General features: G+C 34.9%; 1 protein-coding gene across 2 annotated transcripts in view; it reads left to right on the plus strand.

The window, feature by feature from the left end:
- Positions 1 to 18,946, plus strand: part of USP33 (ubiquitin specific peptidase 33) — a 58,768-nt gene that overhangs the window by 19,499 nt on the left and 20,323 nt on the right. For both annotated transcript variants that reach the window (XM_065910696.1, XM_065910705.1), the window contains exons 2-12: positions 3,718 to 3,849; positions 4,051 to 4,104; positions 4,520 to 4,582; positions 5,749 to 5,901; positions 8,399 to 8,501; positions 9,361 to 9,430; positions 10,426 to 10,539; positions 11,616 to 11,694; positions 13,275 to 13,692; positions 16,861 to 17,001; positions 18,166 to 18,281. In XM_065910696.1, the coding sequence (XP_065766768.1) occupies positions 3,769 to 3,849; positions 4,051 to 4,104; positions 4,520 to 4,582; positions 5,749 to 5,901; positions 8,399 to 8,501; positions 9,361 to 9,430; positions 10,426 to 10,539; positions 11,616 to 11,694; positions 13,275 to 13,692; positions 16,861 to 17,001; positions 18,166 to 18,281 (1,392 nt within the window). In that variant the 5' untranslated portion in view covers positions 3,718 to 3,768. The remainder of the gene's footprint in view (positions 1 to 3,717; positions 3,850 to 4,050; positions 4,105 to 4,519; positions 4,583 to 5,748; positions 5,902 to 8,398; positions 8,502 to 9,360; positions 9,431 to 10,425; positions 10,540 to 11,615; positions 11,695 to 13,274; positions 13,693 to 16,860; positions 17,002 to 18,165; positions 18,282 to 18,946) is intronic.

The following is an 18,946-nucleotide window of genomic DNA, read 5'->3' on the forward strand; positions in this document are numbered from 1 at the left end:
TTGTTTTTGATATGCCATGGTATTATTTGTTCTTATGTCTTGTGTTGCTTCAATTTGGAGGGTTTTAGTTTTCATCAAATTCAGACTTTGCCACCTGAGTGATGCTCTTGTTTAATTTTCTCAATCTTTATATTTCGATGGCAACCCACTCCAGTATTCTTGAGTGGAGAATCCCATGGATGGAGGAGCCTCGTAGTCTACAGTCCACAGGGTTGCAAAGAGTCAGACATGACTGAGCAACTTCACTTTCACTTTACTGTGTCTTCAAGTTCATTATTTTTTTGCCTTGTCTTGTCTGCTCTTAATCTCATCCATTGTATTTTTTCACATAGATTTTTTATTTTTCGTTTTTATTAACATTTAGAATTTTGATTTTGGCCTTTTTTTCTTTTTTCCCCCCTTCCAGTCTTTCATGTCGCTTATCATTTGTATCCTTGATTCTGTCTGTCTTATTTCTGGATCTCTTTTTTTTTTTTCCTTCCCCACTGAGGGTCAGATTTTCCTTCTTTCTATATCTTAATAGTTTTGTCGGATGCCAGACATTTTGATTTTTACCTTGTTAGGTGCTGGTTTTGTTCATTCCTTTAAATGTTCTTCATCTTTGTTCTGGGACACAGTTAATTCTTTTGGAGCAGTTTGACCCGGTCATGCTTGCTTTGGAGCTTTTTGAAGGCAGAACCAAAGTAGTCTTTGCTCTAGGGATAATTTTTCCCCTGTACAAAGGCAGTGCCCTTCTGAGTACTGTTGCTTTATTCCCTCTGTGTTGTGAAATCTTTCACCTCTGGCTGTGACACACAGACAGACCTGTGCTGGCTTTGAGAGTTGTTCTGTCTGCCCCCTTCCTGTAGTTCTTTCCACTGCTTGAGGTAGCTTAGTCACAGGCATGTGCTCATCAGTGCTTGGATGAAAGCCCACCGGTCGCCCTTTAGGAATCTGCAGAGTTGACTTGCTTTCTTTTCAGTTCTTTACTTTCTCTTACTCACCTTGCGTGCTTGCTCAGTCGCTTCAGTCATGTCTGACTGTTTGTTACCCCATGGGCTGTAACCTGCCAGGCTCCTCTGTCCATGGGATTATGCCAGCAAGAATACTGGAGTGGGTTGCCATTCCCTTCTCCAAAGGATCTTCCTGACCCATGGCTGGAACCCAGGTCTCCTGAGGCTCCTGCATTGGCAGGTAGATTATTTTTATTATTATTATTTTAATTGAAGGATAATTGTTTCAGAGAATTTTGTTGTTTTCTGTCAAACCTCAACCTGAATCAGCCATAGGTATACATATATCCCCTCCCTTTTGAACTTCCCTTCCATCTCCCTCCCATCGCACCCCTCTCTGTTGACATAGAGCCCCTGTTTGAGTTTTTTAGCCATCCAGCAAATTCCCGTTGGCTATCTCTTTACATTTGGTAGTGTAAGTGTCCGTGTTACTCTTTCCATACCTCTCACCCTCTCCTCCCCTCTCCACGTGTCCATGAGTCTGTTCTGTGTCTGTTTCTTCATTGCTGCCTTGTAAGTAAATTCTTAAGTACCATTTTCCTAGATTTTGTATATATGTGTTAGTATATGATATCTATCTTTCCCTTTCTGACTTACTTCACTCTGTATAATAGATTCTAGGTTCATTCACCTCATTAGAACTGACTCAAGGGCGTTCCTTTTTATGGCTGAGTAATATTCCTTTGTGTATATGTACCACAACTTCTTTATCCGTTCATCTGTTGATGGACATCTAGGGTTGCTTCCATGTTCTGTTGTAAATATGGCAGGCAGATTCTTTACAACAGAGCGACCTGAGAAGCCCGTTACTCACCTTATGTATATGTGTGTTAGTTAAGCAGTTGTGTCCGACTCTTTGCGACCCCATGGACTTTAGCCTGCCAGGCTTCTCTCTCCATGGGATTCTCCAGGAGTGGGTTTCCAGTTCCCTCTCTGATTACTCACCTTGGCATCACTGCATTTCCAGCTTTGTCTCTTCAGCTCAGAAAGATCACCAAAGTCTGTTTGGGTTTTCTTCTGCTTGTACTGTAGACTAGAAATTCTCTCCAGGCAGTCAGTTGGGGCAGTTGCCTTGTTTTTATCTTCTAATGGATGGATCAGTGTCCTGCAATGCCTGTTGTCCAGTGTGTCTGAAAAATCATTATTTTATATATTTTAAAAATTGATTTCTTATTTAAAAGAGGGTAAATCTGGTGCTTATTACTCCATTATGGTTGAAAATGGGAGTAATTGGATAAGAGGGAAAAGATATTCACCTTCACAAGGAAGTGACAGGTGGGTAGGAAACCCTCCCCCATACATAAATTAAAAATGGAAAATATTAGCAATTATTTTAATTCAGTTTTGGGATTTTTTGGCTGTACCATATAGCAGGTGAGATCTTAGTTCCCCAACCAGGGATCCAGAACCATGCTCCCTGCCTTAGGAGCTTGGAGTTCTATCCACTTGGCTGCCAGGCAAGTCCCAGCAATTATTTCATGCTATGAAAGCAAGGAGCATGGCTTATTTGATATTATGTAGTAATGTGATATTTAGAAATCATGACTTAGTCAACATTAACTTCAGAGTGATTCCTGTTGTATTTTGTAGGTTGTAGTGTAATATTGGACTTGTTAAAATGATTTGGTTTGATAGAACCTTTTTATTGTATTTACTAATGTGTTAATATTTCAGCACATTTATGTTTTAAAATAAATGTATACAATTATAAATGTGCTGATATTAACATATTAGTAAATATATTAAACAAAAAGGTTCTATCAAATCAAATTTATAAGTGTTTAAGAGCTTCTCTGGTAGCTCAGATGATCCTCCTGCAACACAGGAGACGTGGGTTTGATCTCTGGGTTGGGAAGATCCCCTGGATAAGGGAAAGGCTACCCACTCCAGTATTCTGGCCTGGAGAATTCCATGGACCATGTAGTCCACTGGGTCACAAAGGGTCAGACACAGCTGAGCAGCTTTCACTTTCGCTTTCAGGCTGTAAGTCTGGTCAAAGTCTCAACCTGGGATAACTTTGTTGCCTAGAGAATATAATTTTACACTGTGTAGTGACCTTGGTGATTGAAGCTCAGGGTGGTAGTGTGGGTGTTCTGGCAACTAGTGGGTAGAAGAAGGAATGTTGCTAAGTTATCTTGCAATATACAGGACTCCCCCAGCTACAGAGAATTATCTGGTCTAAAGTGTAACTGTTGCCCAGTGGAGAAACTGATACAAAGTGACTATCCAGGTATATTGCTAGAGTACCAAGCTATTTTATTCATATCATCAGTGGGGGCTGTTGCTAGTGTGAAAATGGTTTCCATCTGAATTCTTTTTCTTTTCAATTCCAATTCTAGCCTAAGGGTTAATCTTTTTAAAAGAAAAATAGGGGATGTAAATACTTAAATAACCTGGAGGGAAAACAGCAGGAGTAGTGGAGAAGCAAGCTTACATGGCTTCACAGGTGTCAGTTTTAATAAAATGATTATTTACTAGCAGAGAAACTTCCAGTGTTGAAGTTGTGGAAATAACCTCCATGTATTTGAAAATATACTGTTTTGTAGGACACTACAAAATTCAGTTGTGAAATTCAATTGTGAGAATAGGGTCGATGTATTTGAAAATATGTACTTTTGTAGGGCAAACTTATAAACATGTATGCTTCTTATTTTACCTTTTATTTTAATAATTTTTAATATAATAGCACTTTTAAAATTAACTTTTCTGGTCAATTTTTCTGTAGGTGTTACCTCATTTGGAAAGCCTTGAGAAACAGGAAAACATTTCTAACAAAATGTCATCTTTTCGAAGTCATTGTCCACATTTGGATTCAGTTGGTGAAATAACTAAAGAAGATTTAATACAAAAATCTCATGTAAGATAGATGGCTTTTTTCCCTTCCTTTAAAAAACTGTATTAATTTTTCTCTCAAACAAACGTGGGTTTCTTTTTTTTTGATAAATTACCACAATTATCCTGTGTTCATGAGTCCAAAATTTTTTGTATGATACTAGTGAATGTATGTGTTTGGCTGTGTTAATGGAATGGTGATGTTATCTCTGTGATCTTCTCACAGGGTTCTTGTCAGGATTGTAAAGTCAGAGGACCAAACCTTTGGGCATGCCTGGAGGTATGTGTGTGTTTCTTCTCAAAAGTTTGATATTATAAACTTATATCTGAATAAGGTGAATTAGAAGATTTTTTTGACACAGGATTTCATAAATGAACATACTTTAAAAACATTGTTATTGATAATAAAAATTAAGCTTTAAACTTTGGATATTAACTTACAATGCTTTTTGCAGAGTTAAGTAAATCACTACAATATTTTACACTTACTTTTTATTAGAGGTGACATATCTTTTAGCTTAAAAGTATTCTGATTATATTCTTTTGTGCCTGGTACCTTTTGGTTAAAATAACTAACTTTGGAACTCATTTAATCTTAAAGTTAAAATGTGATCAGAACTTCATTGTAAATGTAATGCTTATTATTATAAATTTACATTATATAATGCCTTATTTTCCTTTTTATATATTTATAGAATAGGTGTTCATATGTTGGCTGTGGTGAATCACAAGTGGATCATAGCACCATACATTCTCAGGTATGTATATAGAAAAATTTCATGCCAGGCATTTTTTAAATATAGCCTGAGGAAAAAGGAAAACAAATACAACATCATTAATTCAAGTTGTCATTCAAAATTTTGTCCTTTTATTCTTTTTTTTTTTTTTTTTAATAAACAATGAGTTAAATCTTAGCTTATAAAAAGGTGGGGATGGGAATTGCTGGAAAGGTCAATATTAGAATGAGGTGGTAATTAAAAGAGCAGTGATTTAAGAAATGTACCTCCAGGTGTATGGAGGTGATCGCTGGAAATATTAGGAGGATATGGAAGTTGAAGTCAAGATTAGAAGTCTAGGCTTAGGATAGGGCCTGACTGACTTCAAGGCTCAACTCATATTACCTTTTGCTCTACATCCTCCTTACTGGAGTCTCCTTCTACGTCACCTTGGTGGTTTGGTGCTTGTGTGTAATTCTGGCATGCTTCTTTTACAGATTAGATAGAGATCCCATTCCAAACTATACATTTCTTGAGAATGAACCGTCTTTTTCGTTTATATTTATCTCTATAGCATCAACTGTTCTTGACAGGGTTCCTCAAGAGAATTACTTAAGACTCTCAGGCATCTTCATACATAGTTAATTTACTTCTCTTTGGTGCATCTAGAATGGTGGTGCTCTGTGCCATTCTTGGGAGAACTGAGAAAATGGTTACTCAAATCATTTTCTGTAGGGCATTATTGTCTTGCAGAACTCGAGATGAGAAAGGCGAGAATTTCACATATCCAAGATCATATATTCATTATTGCTTGAGCTCTTTTGTGCTTTAATTCATGTCACTTGTATTCTTTTGCCATTCTGATGTTCTTGAACACTTAGTGTGCTGTTGTCAATTTTCTTGTATTATAATTACTTGCTAACTGCAAAGCAGACTCTTATAATAACTCTTTGTTATCTTTATAATGAATAGTGGTGAAAATAATAGAATAACTTTTGTAGTAGGCTTGGATATTGTTACTGTTCACTATGTTTTAGCAGTAGCAGTTTATCTTAGTAATGTTTATTTGGTGCTCTGGTTTAAATCTTCTGTTTTGAATATATTGTTATTCATTAAAGGCCAGCAGTTTATCTTCTATGATCTTTTGAAAGGCTTTCAACTATAACTCATTTTGATTCCTCTTCTCTCTCTCTCATGAAATTATTCAGGAGACAAAGCATTATCTAACTGTGAACCTCACCACCCTTCGAGTATGGTGTTATGCTTGCAGCAAAGAAGTATTTTTGGATAGGAAATTAGGAACTCAGCCTTCATTACCTCATGTAAAACCACTTCACCAAATACAAGAAAATGGCGTACAGGTAATAATTTAAATCCATGGAATTAAAATATTAAATGCTTTCAGAAAATAATTTCAGAATTTGTCATGTAGCTGAAATTTTAAAGAACCCTACCTCACCTTTACTTTACCAGGTTTCCATAATGTGCCTTTTTTCCTCAAATGAGACACAGAATCTGGCCTTTTTTCTTTTGTAGAATGATAGATTACAATAAAATTGAATCTCACACGTGTCTAAAGATGGAAAAAGCAACTTATAGGTTTTAAAAACTCAAGCAGCTGGCTCTAGGAGAGGTAATGGGCCTTCCTTAATAGGCCCTAATTCAACTACCTTTTCATCATTTCCCTCTCTGCTTCACTCCCATGTCTATTATTGTGAATGTTTTACTAATTTATTGAAAACCAGATAGAACATATTAAAACTTAACATCAGTCTTTGACTACAAAATATGTGTGAACTTGCAAAGATTGCTCACTTAATTTTGAGAATTTTCAAGTTCTATAAAAATAAGAAAGGGACAGACTTCCATGGCAACCCAGTGATTAAGACTCCGTGCTTCCACTGCGGGGGGCATGGATTCAATTCCTGCTTGGGGAACCAAGATTCCACGTGCCTTGCAGCACCCCAGAGAAAAAAATAGGAGAGGGAAATGGAAAAATAAGAGTAGTTGGTGTCTACTTATCCTAATCATCATTTGATCTGTTTTAGTTACATCAGTGAGCTTTTTTTCCTTGTGGAAATTATAGTGTATTTCTAGAATTGTGTTCTTTGATGCCAATTCTAAGATTTTTTCTGCTGTATCTTTGTATTATATTCTGATAGTTAGAAATTTGTGACAATAAATTTGTTTACCTCACATATAATGTAACTTAAAGTGACTAGATTTTAGACAAGGTATACTTGTTGCATTTCTAGTGTCTCAGTTGAATGACTCTAGTTCATAAATCGTCATTACTATTTCTCCCCTGATACCTATTTATCATTCAGAAATACGTTTTTTGGTTTTGTTAATGCCATGGTAGTTTGAGAAGAAGTTTGTGTGAACCCTCTTATACTATTAACAAAAATGTGATAATTGAAAGTTTAATCACATGAGAAAGTGATAACAATTTATATTAATCAAAGATTAAGTACAGATAGCTTACAAAGAAGAAATACAAATAAAAACACATCAGGAAAATAATCATCACTAACTAAAAAAAAATGTTAGAATAGCTATTTGCCATTTCTACTTGATAGATTACAATTGCAACTCTTTTTTTAAAGAAGTGACTCTTTAATATATACATAACTTATTTATTCATCTATTATTTTATTTTTGGTTGCACTGGGTCTTCATTGCTATGAGAAGCCCACGCACCACAAGGAAGAGTAGCCCCCGCTCACCACAACTAGAGAAGGCCTGCGCACAGTAACGAAGACCCAGTGCAACCTCTTAATGAATGCTGAATCTGGTTGAGTAAGAATACTGATACTTTTCTGATAGCTTGTAAATAACTTTCTGGTGAGTTATTTTTATAGCACATAAAAGACATGAATTTAATTTCATACAACTTCCCAGTGATCTTGTTGTTAAAGATTTTGCTCAGAAGAAAAAGTTATTTGTACAGATTTCTTTAGTGATATAAAATTTATAGACTATTTAAACCTAATTCATCAGAGCATTAGTTACAAGTTAACAATATGGGAAATCAGTCAGATGTCCTTAAGATTTTTCAAACAGTATGATAGGAGGTAAGATTTTGAATGATTTTTTTTCTAAAAACTGTTCTACTTCTCTGTATTTCAATACAACAAAGTGAGAATATGGGCCTTCCCAAATGTCTAGTATCTACAAATGCCAGGAAGGTAAAGTAAATGTATCAAGTGGGTGGGTGTGAGTGCATATGCATGCCATGTGGAAGAGGAATAGGCTGTAAAGTTTGAGAACCAGAGCACGTGCTGAGTTGCATTCTGCTATTCAATTTCAGCCTCCCACTGATTTTTGCTAACTGGGTGCAATATACTTTGAGCTTCTATTAGAAGAGAACTAATAAAACTAGAAATAATAAAACTAGAAATAATAAAAAATAGAACTTGTAAAATTGGATTTTTAAAAAAAATTTTTTAATTAATATTATGTTGGTTTCTGTCATGCAGCAGCAAAATTTGATTTTTTTATGTGAACTCTCCCGGTGTTTAAAATGTTAGCTCAAAAGTTTTGCTTTTGTTTAGGTTTTTGGCCTTAAAAAAAAATTTTTTTTTTTTTTAATTTAAATAGTGTGGACTGGCATTTGACCAGCAAGTCACCAGTTTCCACCTCTTGAGTTAATCCAATTCTCAGGAATTAATTTTGGAATTTTAGAAAATATTTTAAAAAAAAAATTTAAAACTATTTCATGTGCATAAAAGGATGCAAAATAACTTTAGTAACAAGTATCAGGAGAGACTGTAGAAGTCTACAGATCAGTTGAGTAAAAATTTTTTTAAAATTTAGCCTAAGGATTTGTTTAAGCCTGTTGTCTTTTCTGTTATCAAGGATTTTAAAATCCCCAGTAACACAACATTAAAAACTCCTCTGGTTGCTGTATTTGATGATCTGGATATAGAAGTAGAAGAGGAAGATGAACTTAAGGCAAGAGGTAAAATAATTCTCCTATATAACACACTCCTTTGTATGCTATTGCCCATTTCTTTAGGGAACTGTATTGTGAAAATTTCAAAATCTAGAGGTGATAAGATAATTATAAAAATAAATTCTAGGAACCAAGCTATTTGTTAATGCTTTTTTAAAAAAAAGTCACCAGTGTTTATAATTAATTAAGATGCATTTTAAGTTCTAACTTTTTTAACTTACTGCATTGTGCATCATTTGAAAATACCAAGGAAATATCCTTTTGTTTTTAATGATGTATGAGTGAAAGTAATACTAGTTGGCAATATTTGATTATAAGATATCAATAAAATAATTGTATTATTTAGAAGTTGAAATTTTATTAGGAAATTATTACTTGTGAAAAAAAGCAAACTGACAATTTTGATATTTGATTTCTCTGCCATCACTTTACTAAAGCCCACAGTATAAACTGCCTGTATATATAGTTTTGTACAAACTTTTCTGTTTTATAATTCATATAAGGGAATCTAGTATCTACAAATGCCAGGAAGGTAAAGTAAATGTATCAAGTGGGTGGGTGTGAGTGCATATGCATGCCATGTGGAAGAGGAATAGGCTGTAAAGTTTGAGAACCAGGGCACGTGCTGAGTTGCATTCTGCTATTCAATTGTATATCTAAATAATTTTCTGAAAATTATCACTTTGGTGTAAGTCTGACCCCTCTTTGAGTTATTCAAGTTGTTGCTATTTGTATTTCTATAATGTATTTTGTATTTCCTTACCATAGCTTAGGAACCATAATAATTACCTAGTTATATACTTAGTGAACACTCATAAAGTTGAGTCATTGGATTATTGAATGATAACATAATTTTTCTTAATAGGTCTTACAGGTTTGAAAAATATTGGAAATACTTGTTATATGAATGCAGCTTTGCAGGCTCTTTCTAACTGGTAAGTAGAGAAATTAATTATGTTAGTATAGTTGTTTAAAGTTACTCTTGGAGCAGAAAACCATGATGCTATAGTATGCTTAGAAAAAAAAGAGAAGTGAGAGAGGGAAAAGAAAGAAATATACTTTAATAGTAATATTGAAAAGTTAGTAATTATATTCAGTCTCCCTAGCCAACAGGATCCCATTAATCCCTTGCTGTACCTCTTCCTTACCCCTCTCAGCACATGAAATGCCTTCGCTTAAATTATCTGGGTTAACTAAAACCTAAATGTACAGATATCCCTGAAAAGGTTTTCTCTTTCTTGTTGATTAACTCCTAAGGTAGAGCAAGCAAGGAACTGAGTTGGGACATGATCCATTGCTGTCCCGGTAGGGTTACTGGCTACTCCTCCGTGCCTGTGGTTTCCTAACAATGCTGGTCCTGGCTTAGCTCCTCGGGAGTTGTGCGTCTTGGAGGAAGTTGTTTTTACATCTAGAAAAGGAGGAGCTTGAACTAATTCCTCTTACCTCTTTTCTTTCAGAGATCCTAGGGAAATACTTTATATTTTTCTGTAGGTGGAAAGTCTCTAATAAAGCAGTTAGGTGTTTGTTGTTTTCCCTCAATCTTCGTCCTGTGAAGCAGGTAGATGCAGTATGAAAGGTTCTGTAGATGATCACCCAGGGAAGAGAGGGAAAGTCACAGGATCAAGTTCTGAGGAACCCTGCTATTTAGACACCTGATAAGAGCAGAAAAAAATAATAAAGAGGGGAAAGAGTTGCCAGAGAGGTAAAGAACAAAAGTAGAAAAGTGATCTGACATCATTGAGGACTGTAATGTTGTGGGTCAAATCTGCGCTGATGTGCTCCGCAAAATAATGAGGAAATGAATGTGAAGCTGTAAAAGGGGGCAAAGAAATAATAGATACAGTGCTTTGTCATAGTTCATTAAATGACTAGAAGTCAATCAGTATTAAGCTTTGACTCGATTATAAAATTTTTTTTTTTGTTAAACTAGCCCGCCTTTGACACAGTTTTTTCTTGATTGTGGAGGACTGGCTCGAACAGATAAGAAACCAGCTATTTGTAAAAGTTATCTCAAACTGATGACAGAACTCTGGCATAAAAGCAGGTATGTACTTACTGTGTTTATTTTCTTATATTTTAAACTGAATATTGTAAATATTTGCAAATGCATTTACAGAGATATAAAAAGTAGAAGACAGACAGATTGAGGCATTCAATTTTGGCCACATTACATTTGACAATGAACATCGAAATGAAGTATCTGGATTGGAGATAAAATGTTGAATTGCTGCAGTGGCTATTACACTTCTGAATTTTGTAGACATTCTCACAATGCTAAAATCAGACCATAGAGACACATATGAATGTTTATTTTTCTGCTTATATTTATTTGCTCTAAGTGTAGCATTAGAAGAGTAATTGTTTGCTATAATGTTTTTTGTATTAGAACTCTTAGTCATTTATCCCTGTTGGGTATTACCTGGCTCTATTGTTTCCAAGTTCCTTACTCTATAGCTAGAACTTGCCCTTAACTGCTATGTTTAAGTTTCTTTGCTCTGAAACTATAAACTTCATATTCTTCGAAGTTTACTAAATTTCAGAAGTATCATAGTACAGGATTCTAGATGATTAAATCTCTTATGGTTTACTTTTCATTTTTGTTTTCATGGGTATTTGATAACTGGTTTAAAATTTTTATTTAGGTAGTGTACTAGGTATCTTTATCTTAATTTTGCCAGGAATTTTAAGTAATTAAAATATTATTTTAAGTAACTAGTATTTTTTGAAAAATCATATGGTAGAGCATAGTCATTTCTTTATGGGAGAGAGGAATAAATTATAGCTTAAATATAAAAAATAAGCTATTTTCATGAACTTTTGAAGCTTAATACTGGGCCACTTTGAATGATTTTTTGAAACACGAACACTTTTCAGTTTGACTCTTTGAATTTTAGATTTCTCATTTCTAAAATAAAAATTAGGGCCTTCCCTGGTAGCCCAGTGGTTACGACACTCAGTTCCCAGTGCAGAGTTGGATTCCCTGGTCAGAAAACTAAGATCCCACACACACACTACAAGGCATAGTCAAAAGTAAATAAATAAAATAATTGCTGGATACTTTAAAAAAAAAAAACTAACTAAAAATCACAAGTTTCTTCCTAAAAATGTTTTCTTCCTCAGGCCAGGATCAGTTGTGCCTACTACTCTGTTTCAAGGAATTAAAACTGTAAATCCAACATTTCGGGGGTATTCTCAGCAGGTAGGTCTGTATTGCTTAGAAACTTTAAATTTGGGGGTGTGTAAATATGCCTGTATTTTCTAGTGCTTTTAGCTTTGACAAGTTTCATATCCAGAGATAAATTTTTACTTATATTTTTGTATTTTATAATTAGATATTTTTAATACTGTCATTTATTTCACATTACAACATGATCCAAATTTAATTTTTCACATACTGCTAACAAGTGTAGCAAACAACAGATTTAAAAGAATTTTCTTAATCTGTTTTTAAAAGTTTCTTCATTAATTTTTGTGCTTACATTATAATATATAATGGGTCTATTTCTGGACTTTCTAATCTACTTCATTGACCTATAATTTTTTTAATTGATACCAGTGGCAGTTTCAATTATTGTTGCTTTATGTTGCTTTATGTAATATTTTTTCACATTAATACCTAATCATATGTTAATACCTAATACCATACGTTTCCTTTTTTCAAAAAAATGCCTGTTCCCTATTAACTTTTTCTTGTACAAATTCCTGTATCATAGGGACTTCCCTGGTGGTCCGGGGGCTAAGACTGTGTGCTCCCAATGCAGGGGACCCAGATTTGATCTCTGGTCAGGGAACTAGATCCTACATGCTGCAGCAGAGCTTGCATGTTATAACTAAAAAAAAAAAAACTCACTTAAAAATTTTTTAAAAAAATCTCACATAACAAGTGCCTCAGCTAAGACCCAGTGAAATAAAAAAGTGAAAGTGAAAATCTCTCAGTCGTGTCTGACTCTTTGAGACCCCATGGATTTCTCATGGACCCCATGAAGTCCTCCAGGCCAGAATACTGGAGTGGGTAGCCGTTCCCTTCTCCAGGGGATCTTCCCAACCCAGCGATCGAACCCAGGTCTCCCTCATTACAGGCAGATTCTTTACCAGCTGAGCCACAAGGGAAACCCAAGAATACTGGAGTGGGTAGCCTATCCCTTCTCCAGCGAATTCTCCTGATCCAGGAATCGAGCTGGGGTCTCCTACATTGCAGATGGATTCAGACTCAGTACAGCCAAATAATTAATACATAAATTTGTTTAAAAAAATTCCTGGATCACAGACACTGATTTGGTAGATGTAACTTGGGAGCTATGAATTTGTATTTTTGATAAACATTCTAGATTGATCAAGGATTTTGAGATACAGTACAAAATTAGATAGAGCTTTAATTTTAAGCTGAGCATATTTGAATTTGATCTTTCTCTGAATTCTTATTGTCTGATAACGCAAATCCATGTTTTCTTTACACCTTACTCAAGTTTTTTTTGCAATAACAGCAGTAGTAAAACTGACTTTCAGATCATCGTCAGCTTTTTTTTAAAGTGTTTATTGAAACACATCTTCAGTTTTTCATTACTTTTGTTTTCTAACTCTTTTTTGTTTTTCTAACTTTTAGAACTTAGAACATCGTATCCCTCCAGTGCCCTATGTTCTGTGAAGTTGTATGTCCGCAATGTAATGCTACACATGTAGAAATCAGTTGCTAACCACATTTTGTGTATTTTCTCTCAAGTTTCTGCATACACATATTTTTAATGAAATGGGACTATCTCTGTTGCTTATATATAATAGGATGCTCAAGAATTCCTTCGATGTTTAATGGATCTGCTTCATGAAGAATTAAAAGAACAAGTCATGGAAATAGAAGAGGATCCTCAAACTATAATGACTGAAGAGACCATGGAGGAAGACAAGAGCCAATCAGATGTAGATTTTCAGTCCTGTGAATCTTGTAGCAGCAGTGATAAAGCTGAAAATGAAAATGGCTCTAGAAGCTTTTCTGAAGATAATAATGAGACAACAATGTTAATTCAGGATGATGAGAACAATTCAGAAATGTCAAAAGATTGGCAAAAGGAGAAGATGTGCAACAAGATTAATAAAGTAAATTCTGAAGGGGAATTGGATAAAGATAGAGACTCTATATCTGAAACAGCTGATTTGAACAACCAGGAAACTGTCAAAGTGCAAATACACAGCAGAGCTTCAGGTGACAGTTTTTATAATTTGCAAATAATAGTGTTTCATTTGTGGACAAAGGGTGCAAGATATGTGTTCAAGATTATATTTGCAATTTTACTGTTTTCTGAAATAACTTCATCTTTTGTGTGCAGTTTGTGACCTTATAGTTCAGCCATATTAATTTAAAGAAGTAGGGAGGGACTTTCCCTGGCAACCCAGTGGTTAAGACTCTGTGCTTCCACTATAGGGAATATAGGTTCTATCCCTGTCTGGGAATCTGAGATCCCACATGCTGCATAAGCCAAAAAAAAAAAAAAAGGGAATTAAATAGATGTTACTTTTGTGCTTTTTAACTAGTAGCTGCTGCTGCTGCTGCTAAGTTGCTTCAGTCGTGTCCGACTCTGTGCAACCCCATAGACGTCAGCCCACAAGGCTCCCCCATCCCTAGGACTCTCCAGGCAAGGACACTGGAGTGGTCTAACTAGTAGAGTTTAGTACTATTTGCATGTGAGTATTAAGTTAGTGTCATCTAAAGCAGATTTGTAAAACAGCAAAATAATCCAAATTGTAGACTATTAGATTTAGATTGCTGTCATTGGAGTCATGTCAGCTACAAAATATTTGGTGTATGCCTGGCATCAGAGTTTAATGTATTACAATGAACTCTGTTTTAATAGATTATACCACAGTACTGGTCACTATTCTTTTGAGAAAGAGCAAGTGGCCAAATGAAAAACAATTGAGTTGTTTTTCATTTTACATTTATTTTTTCTTGGGTTAACTTGTCTTAGCTTAATGTGGTATTTAATTCTCCAAAGCACATAAAATCAAACCATCAGAGGTTCAGATTCTCCGATCTTAAAATAAATGGCGGACAAGGAACATAAAATATTTATCTTCTATAATTACTGAATAGTAGGCAGTACTAAGTTTACTAAGATTTTTGAATGAACACAACTTTTTTCTGGAGAAGAAGGATGTTTCCTTAACCACAGGAATATTTGTGGTTCAGTGCATTAATACTTGTGCAGTAATACTTGTGTGCAGTGCATAAATGGCTTCTAGTCAAGAAAACGTGTCAGGCCCCTTGATTATACTGACATAAAGTTTAAAAGTTTAGATGTGGTTCAGTTCAGTTCAGTCACTCAATTGTGTCCGACTCTTTGCGACCCCATGAATCGCAGCACGCTGGGCCTCCCTGTCCATCATAAACTCCCGTAGTTTACCTCAGATTCATGTCCATCGAGTCGGTGATGCCATCCAGCCATCTCATCCTCTGTCGTCCCCTTCTCCTCCTGCCCCCAATCCCTCCCAGCATCAGTGTCTTTTCCAATGAGTCAGCTCTTTGCATCAGGTGGCCAAAGTATTGGAGTTTCAGCTTCAGCATCAGTACTTCTAGTGAACACCCAGGACTGATCTTTAGGATGGACTGTTTGGATCTCCTTGCAGTCCAAGGGATTTTCAGGAGTCTTCTCCAACACCACAGTTCAAAAGCATCAATTTTTCAGCACTTAGCTTTCTTCACAGTCCAACTCTCACATCCATACATGACCGCTGGAAAAACCATAGCCTTGATCAGATGGACCTTTGTTGGCAAAGTAATGTCTCTGCTCTTTAATATGCTATCTAGGTTGGTCATAACTTTCCTTCCAAGGAGTAAGCGTCTTTTAATTTCATGGCTGCAGTCACCATCTGCAGTGATTTTGGAGCCCAGAAAAATAAAGTCAGCCACTGTTTCCCCATCTATTTCCCATGAAGTGATGGGACCAGATGCCATGATCTTAGTTTTCTGAATGTTGAGCTTTAAGCCAACTTTTTCACTGTCCTCTTTCACTTTTATCAAGAGGCTTTTTAGTTCCTCTTCACTCTCTGCCATAAGGCTGGTATCATATGCATATCTGAGGTTATTGATATTTTTCCCGGCAGTCTTGATTCCAGCTTGTGCTTCTTCCAGCCCAGCGTTTCTCATGATGTACTCTGCATATAAGTTAAATAAGCAGGGTGACAATATACAGCTTTGATGTATTCCTTTTCCTATTTGGAACCAGTCTGTTGGTCCATGTCCAGTTCTAACTGTTGCTTCCTGAGATGTGGTTAGAAGTTGTTTAATTATTAGTTATGTAAAATTTCAGTATTGAAAGACTCAGCAGTCTGCTATCTAGCCTTTCCTCATAAAAAACCTAATTAAGCGACCTACTAGTTCTTTATTGTTCCATAACAAGTTTATCCTTACAATTAGTAACTAATTGATGACATAGATTAGGGATCTGAGCTTTTACATTTTCTGTTTGAAAAATGTGACAAAGATGATATATGACACACAAAATCTAAAATATATACCATCTTGTCTTTTGTAGGGACCATTTGCTAATCCCTGTCCTTCCCTGACCTAGATTGTATTAACTTTTTATTCCCTTCTAAAAGGCCTAGAGTGAGTCTCCTCCTATTTTCTTCCCCTAGTATTATTAGTCTACTTTTAGTCATGGTTGAGATAATAATGAGAAATGCCTCTGTGAAAGTCATAAAAGTCATTTCTTGTGCACTATCTGCAGAAATCTCTGAAATCATTCTGTTTCAGCGTCTGTCATGTACACTTCTCTTTTCTTCACTCAAATGCTTTTTTAGCAGTCTCTCACAATGAAACATATGTTATATACTAGAAATCCAACAGCAAATCAAGATAGCTCTCATAGAGCTTTTATTTTCTTGATGCATAATTTAATTCTCAAAAAAGATGTCTTTTTCTGACAGAGGGTTTTATTTCCTTTTATTACAGTAAGAATAAAATAATTTATAATTATTTCATGCCTAAATTTCTTCCTGGGTTTTGATTGCTATGTTAGTTTGGGAAGATCATCTCTTTTTCTCCCATATGGTTTTAAAGTTTTCTAAAAACTGCCCCAATTTGCTTTAGTTTTTTAAATACTAAATTAGGACAAGTACAGTCCTCTTCTGCTATATATTTCCACTGCACACTTTCTGTATGTGTTATGAACAGTAATGTGTTATGAACATTAATTGGACTCTTAGGGGGAAAATCACTGTTACTCACTTAGCAAGCATAATGTCTGTTGAGTATTCCACCTGACATTTATTAATGTGAATTGTGTTCAAAATCTCAGATGAAAAAAGCTTTCTTTGACAGGTGGAATAATTTTACTATTTAAGGTAATAATACAAATTTTAAATATTACAGAATATATTACTGATGTCCATTTGAATGACCTGTCTACACCACAGATCCTCCCATCAAATGAAGGTGTTAATCCACGATCATCAGCAAGCCCTCCTAAATCAGGCAATTTGTGGCCAGGATTGCCACCCACACACAAAAAAGGTAGATGTTTCAGTTACTCAGGTTCCTTTGCTTTCATAGTTTAAAGTGTTAATTATGAAATATTCAGGCTTTTTAAAATTGACAGCATCATTTTATACAGCCGTGATTTAAAATATTTTTGTGTGTGTGGCACAAATTTATGTTTGACAGAGTTTACTCTTTTGGCATAGGGTTCTGAGTTTCAGAGATTGCTATGACCATCACCACAAACACAGTGTAGAACAGTTCCAGCTCCCCAAAGAAGTCCCCCATGGTACTGTTCTATTCCCTCCCAAAGCCCCAGCCCTGTCTGTTCTCTATTCCTAATGTTTTTCCTTTTCCAGAATGTCATATACATGTAGTCATAAACAACATAGTCTTTTGAAACAGGCTGCTTTCACTTAGCTTAATGCATTTGAGATACAGTCACATTGCATGTGTGAATAGTTCTTTTTTATTAGTATTTCATTGTGTGACTATACTGTGTACTACACTACTCAGTGAGTGCACATACTCACTGAAGGATATGTGAATTTGTTTACAGTTTTTGGCAATTACAAATAATGTTGCTATAAATATTTATTTACTAGTTTTTGTATGAACATAAATTGTCACTTGTTCAGGGTAAACACCTAGATGTGGGGTGATTGGGTTTTGTGTTAGTTTTATGCTTAATGTTGCGTGAAGTTAAAGAGTCTTCATGACTTTGTGTTAGAATTATTTAAAGACATCAAAGACATAAAAAGCATGATCCATAAATTAAAAAAAAATTAAAATCTTTCTTGGCAAAATTATTAAGAGAATAAAAAGATTGGGAGAAAATATTTGTAAATCACGTACCTGACAGAGGACTTGTATCTAGAATACATAAAGAACTCTCAAAAACTTAATAAAATCCTTTCTTCAAATAAAGCTTTACTTGGAAGCAACAACAAATAAGTAAAAGCAAAACTGTTCTGGTTGAAGTCAAGAGGGGGAGACTGAACCCTTTCTATTTTGTCACAGTTTCTCTTTGAGGGTTTTTGGTTGTTTTTTGTGTTTTCTTTAGGTAGTTCTCTTGAACGATATTTTGACAGATTTTTTCCAGCAGAGTAATTTTGCTGTTAATAGTTGCAGAAAAAATGTAAAGGAACTATTTTGATTTCTAAAAGAAAAAATTCCTCTATACCTGTTTTTCAATCCTAGTTCAATCTGCATTATCTCCAAAGAGAAAAAAACAGCACAAGAAATACCGAAGTGTTATTTCGGACATATTTGATGGAACAATCATTAGTTCAGTTCAGTGTCTGACTTGTGACAGGGTGAGTATGAGAGAATTATAATACACAGGAGATTTCTTTCAAATGCTTTAAAAAAATCAAGATGGTGTGAGAAGTTTTAATTCCTTCTCTTTGCTATTGATGGTTATACATGTATTTCAGGTGTTTGTTTTTTGGAAGTAGTAGCAGCATACTTTTTTAAGGATGGGTCTTGACTTGTCATTGAACAGGCATGTATTAGCAGGAAGAATTAACTCAGTTCTTCATCTCTGGTAATAAATAAAGGAGATATGTTGCTCAGCAACCAGAATTTGAAACACATGCATATTCTCCCAAGGCTGATGAAATTAGTAGGAAACAGTTGTTACTGACTTCTACAAGGCTATGGATGTATCATCTCACTTGGTTGTATGGTTTGTAAATACCTTCTCATGTTAAGATTGGATTCAGATAATAAAAGTAGTATCAGGTTTATACAGAGGACCATAAATTAATATCATCATGAGATTTTTAATAATACCTCTAAATTCCTGAATTTCTTAGAGGTTTTAAAAATGGTTTTTCTTCAGTGTAGTGATGACTATAATTAAAAGAAATGTAAAATGACATATCCCAATAAAAGAAATAACCCAAAGACAGTCTTCTGTTATTATGTTAGAATTAAATCAAATCTAAGGGTTTTCTATAGTCTATTTTAGTATCAGTTA

Source organism: Muntiacus reevesi, chromosome 1 (assembly GCF_963930625.1).
Source record: "Muntiacus reevesi chromosome 1, mMunRee1.1, whole genome shotgun sequence".
Lineage (NCBI taxonomy): Eukaryota > Metazoa > Chordata > Mammalia > Artiodactyla > Cervidae > Muntiacus > Muntiacus reevesi.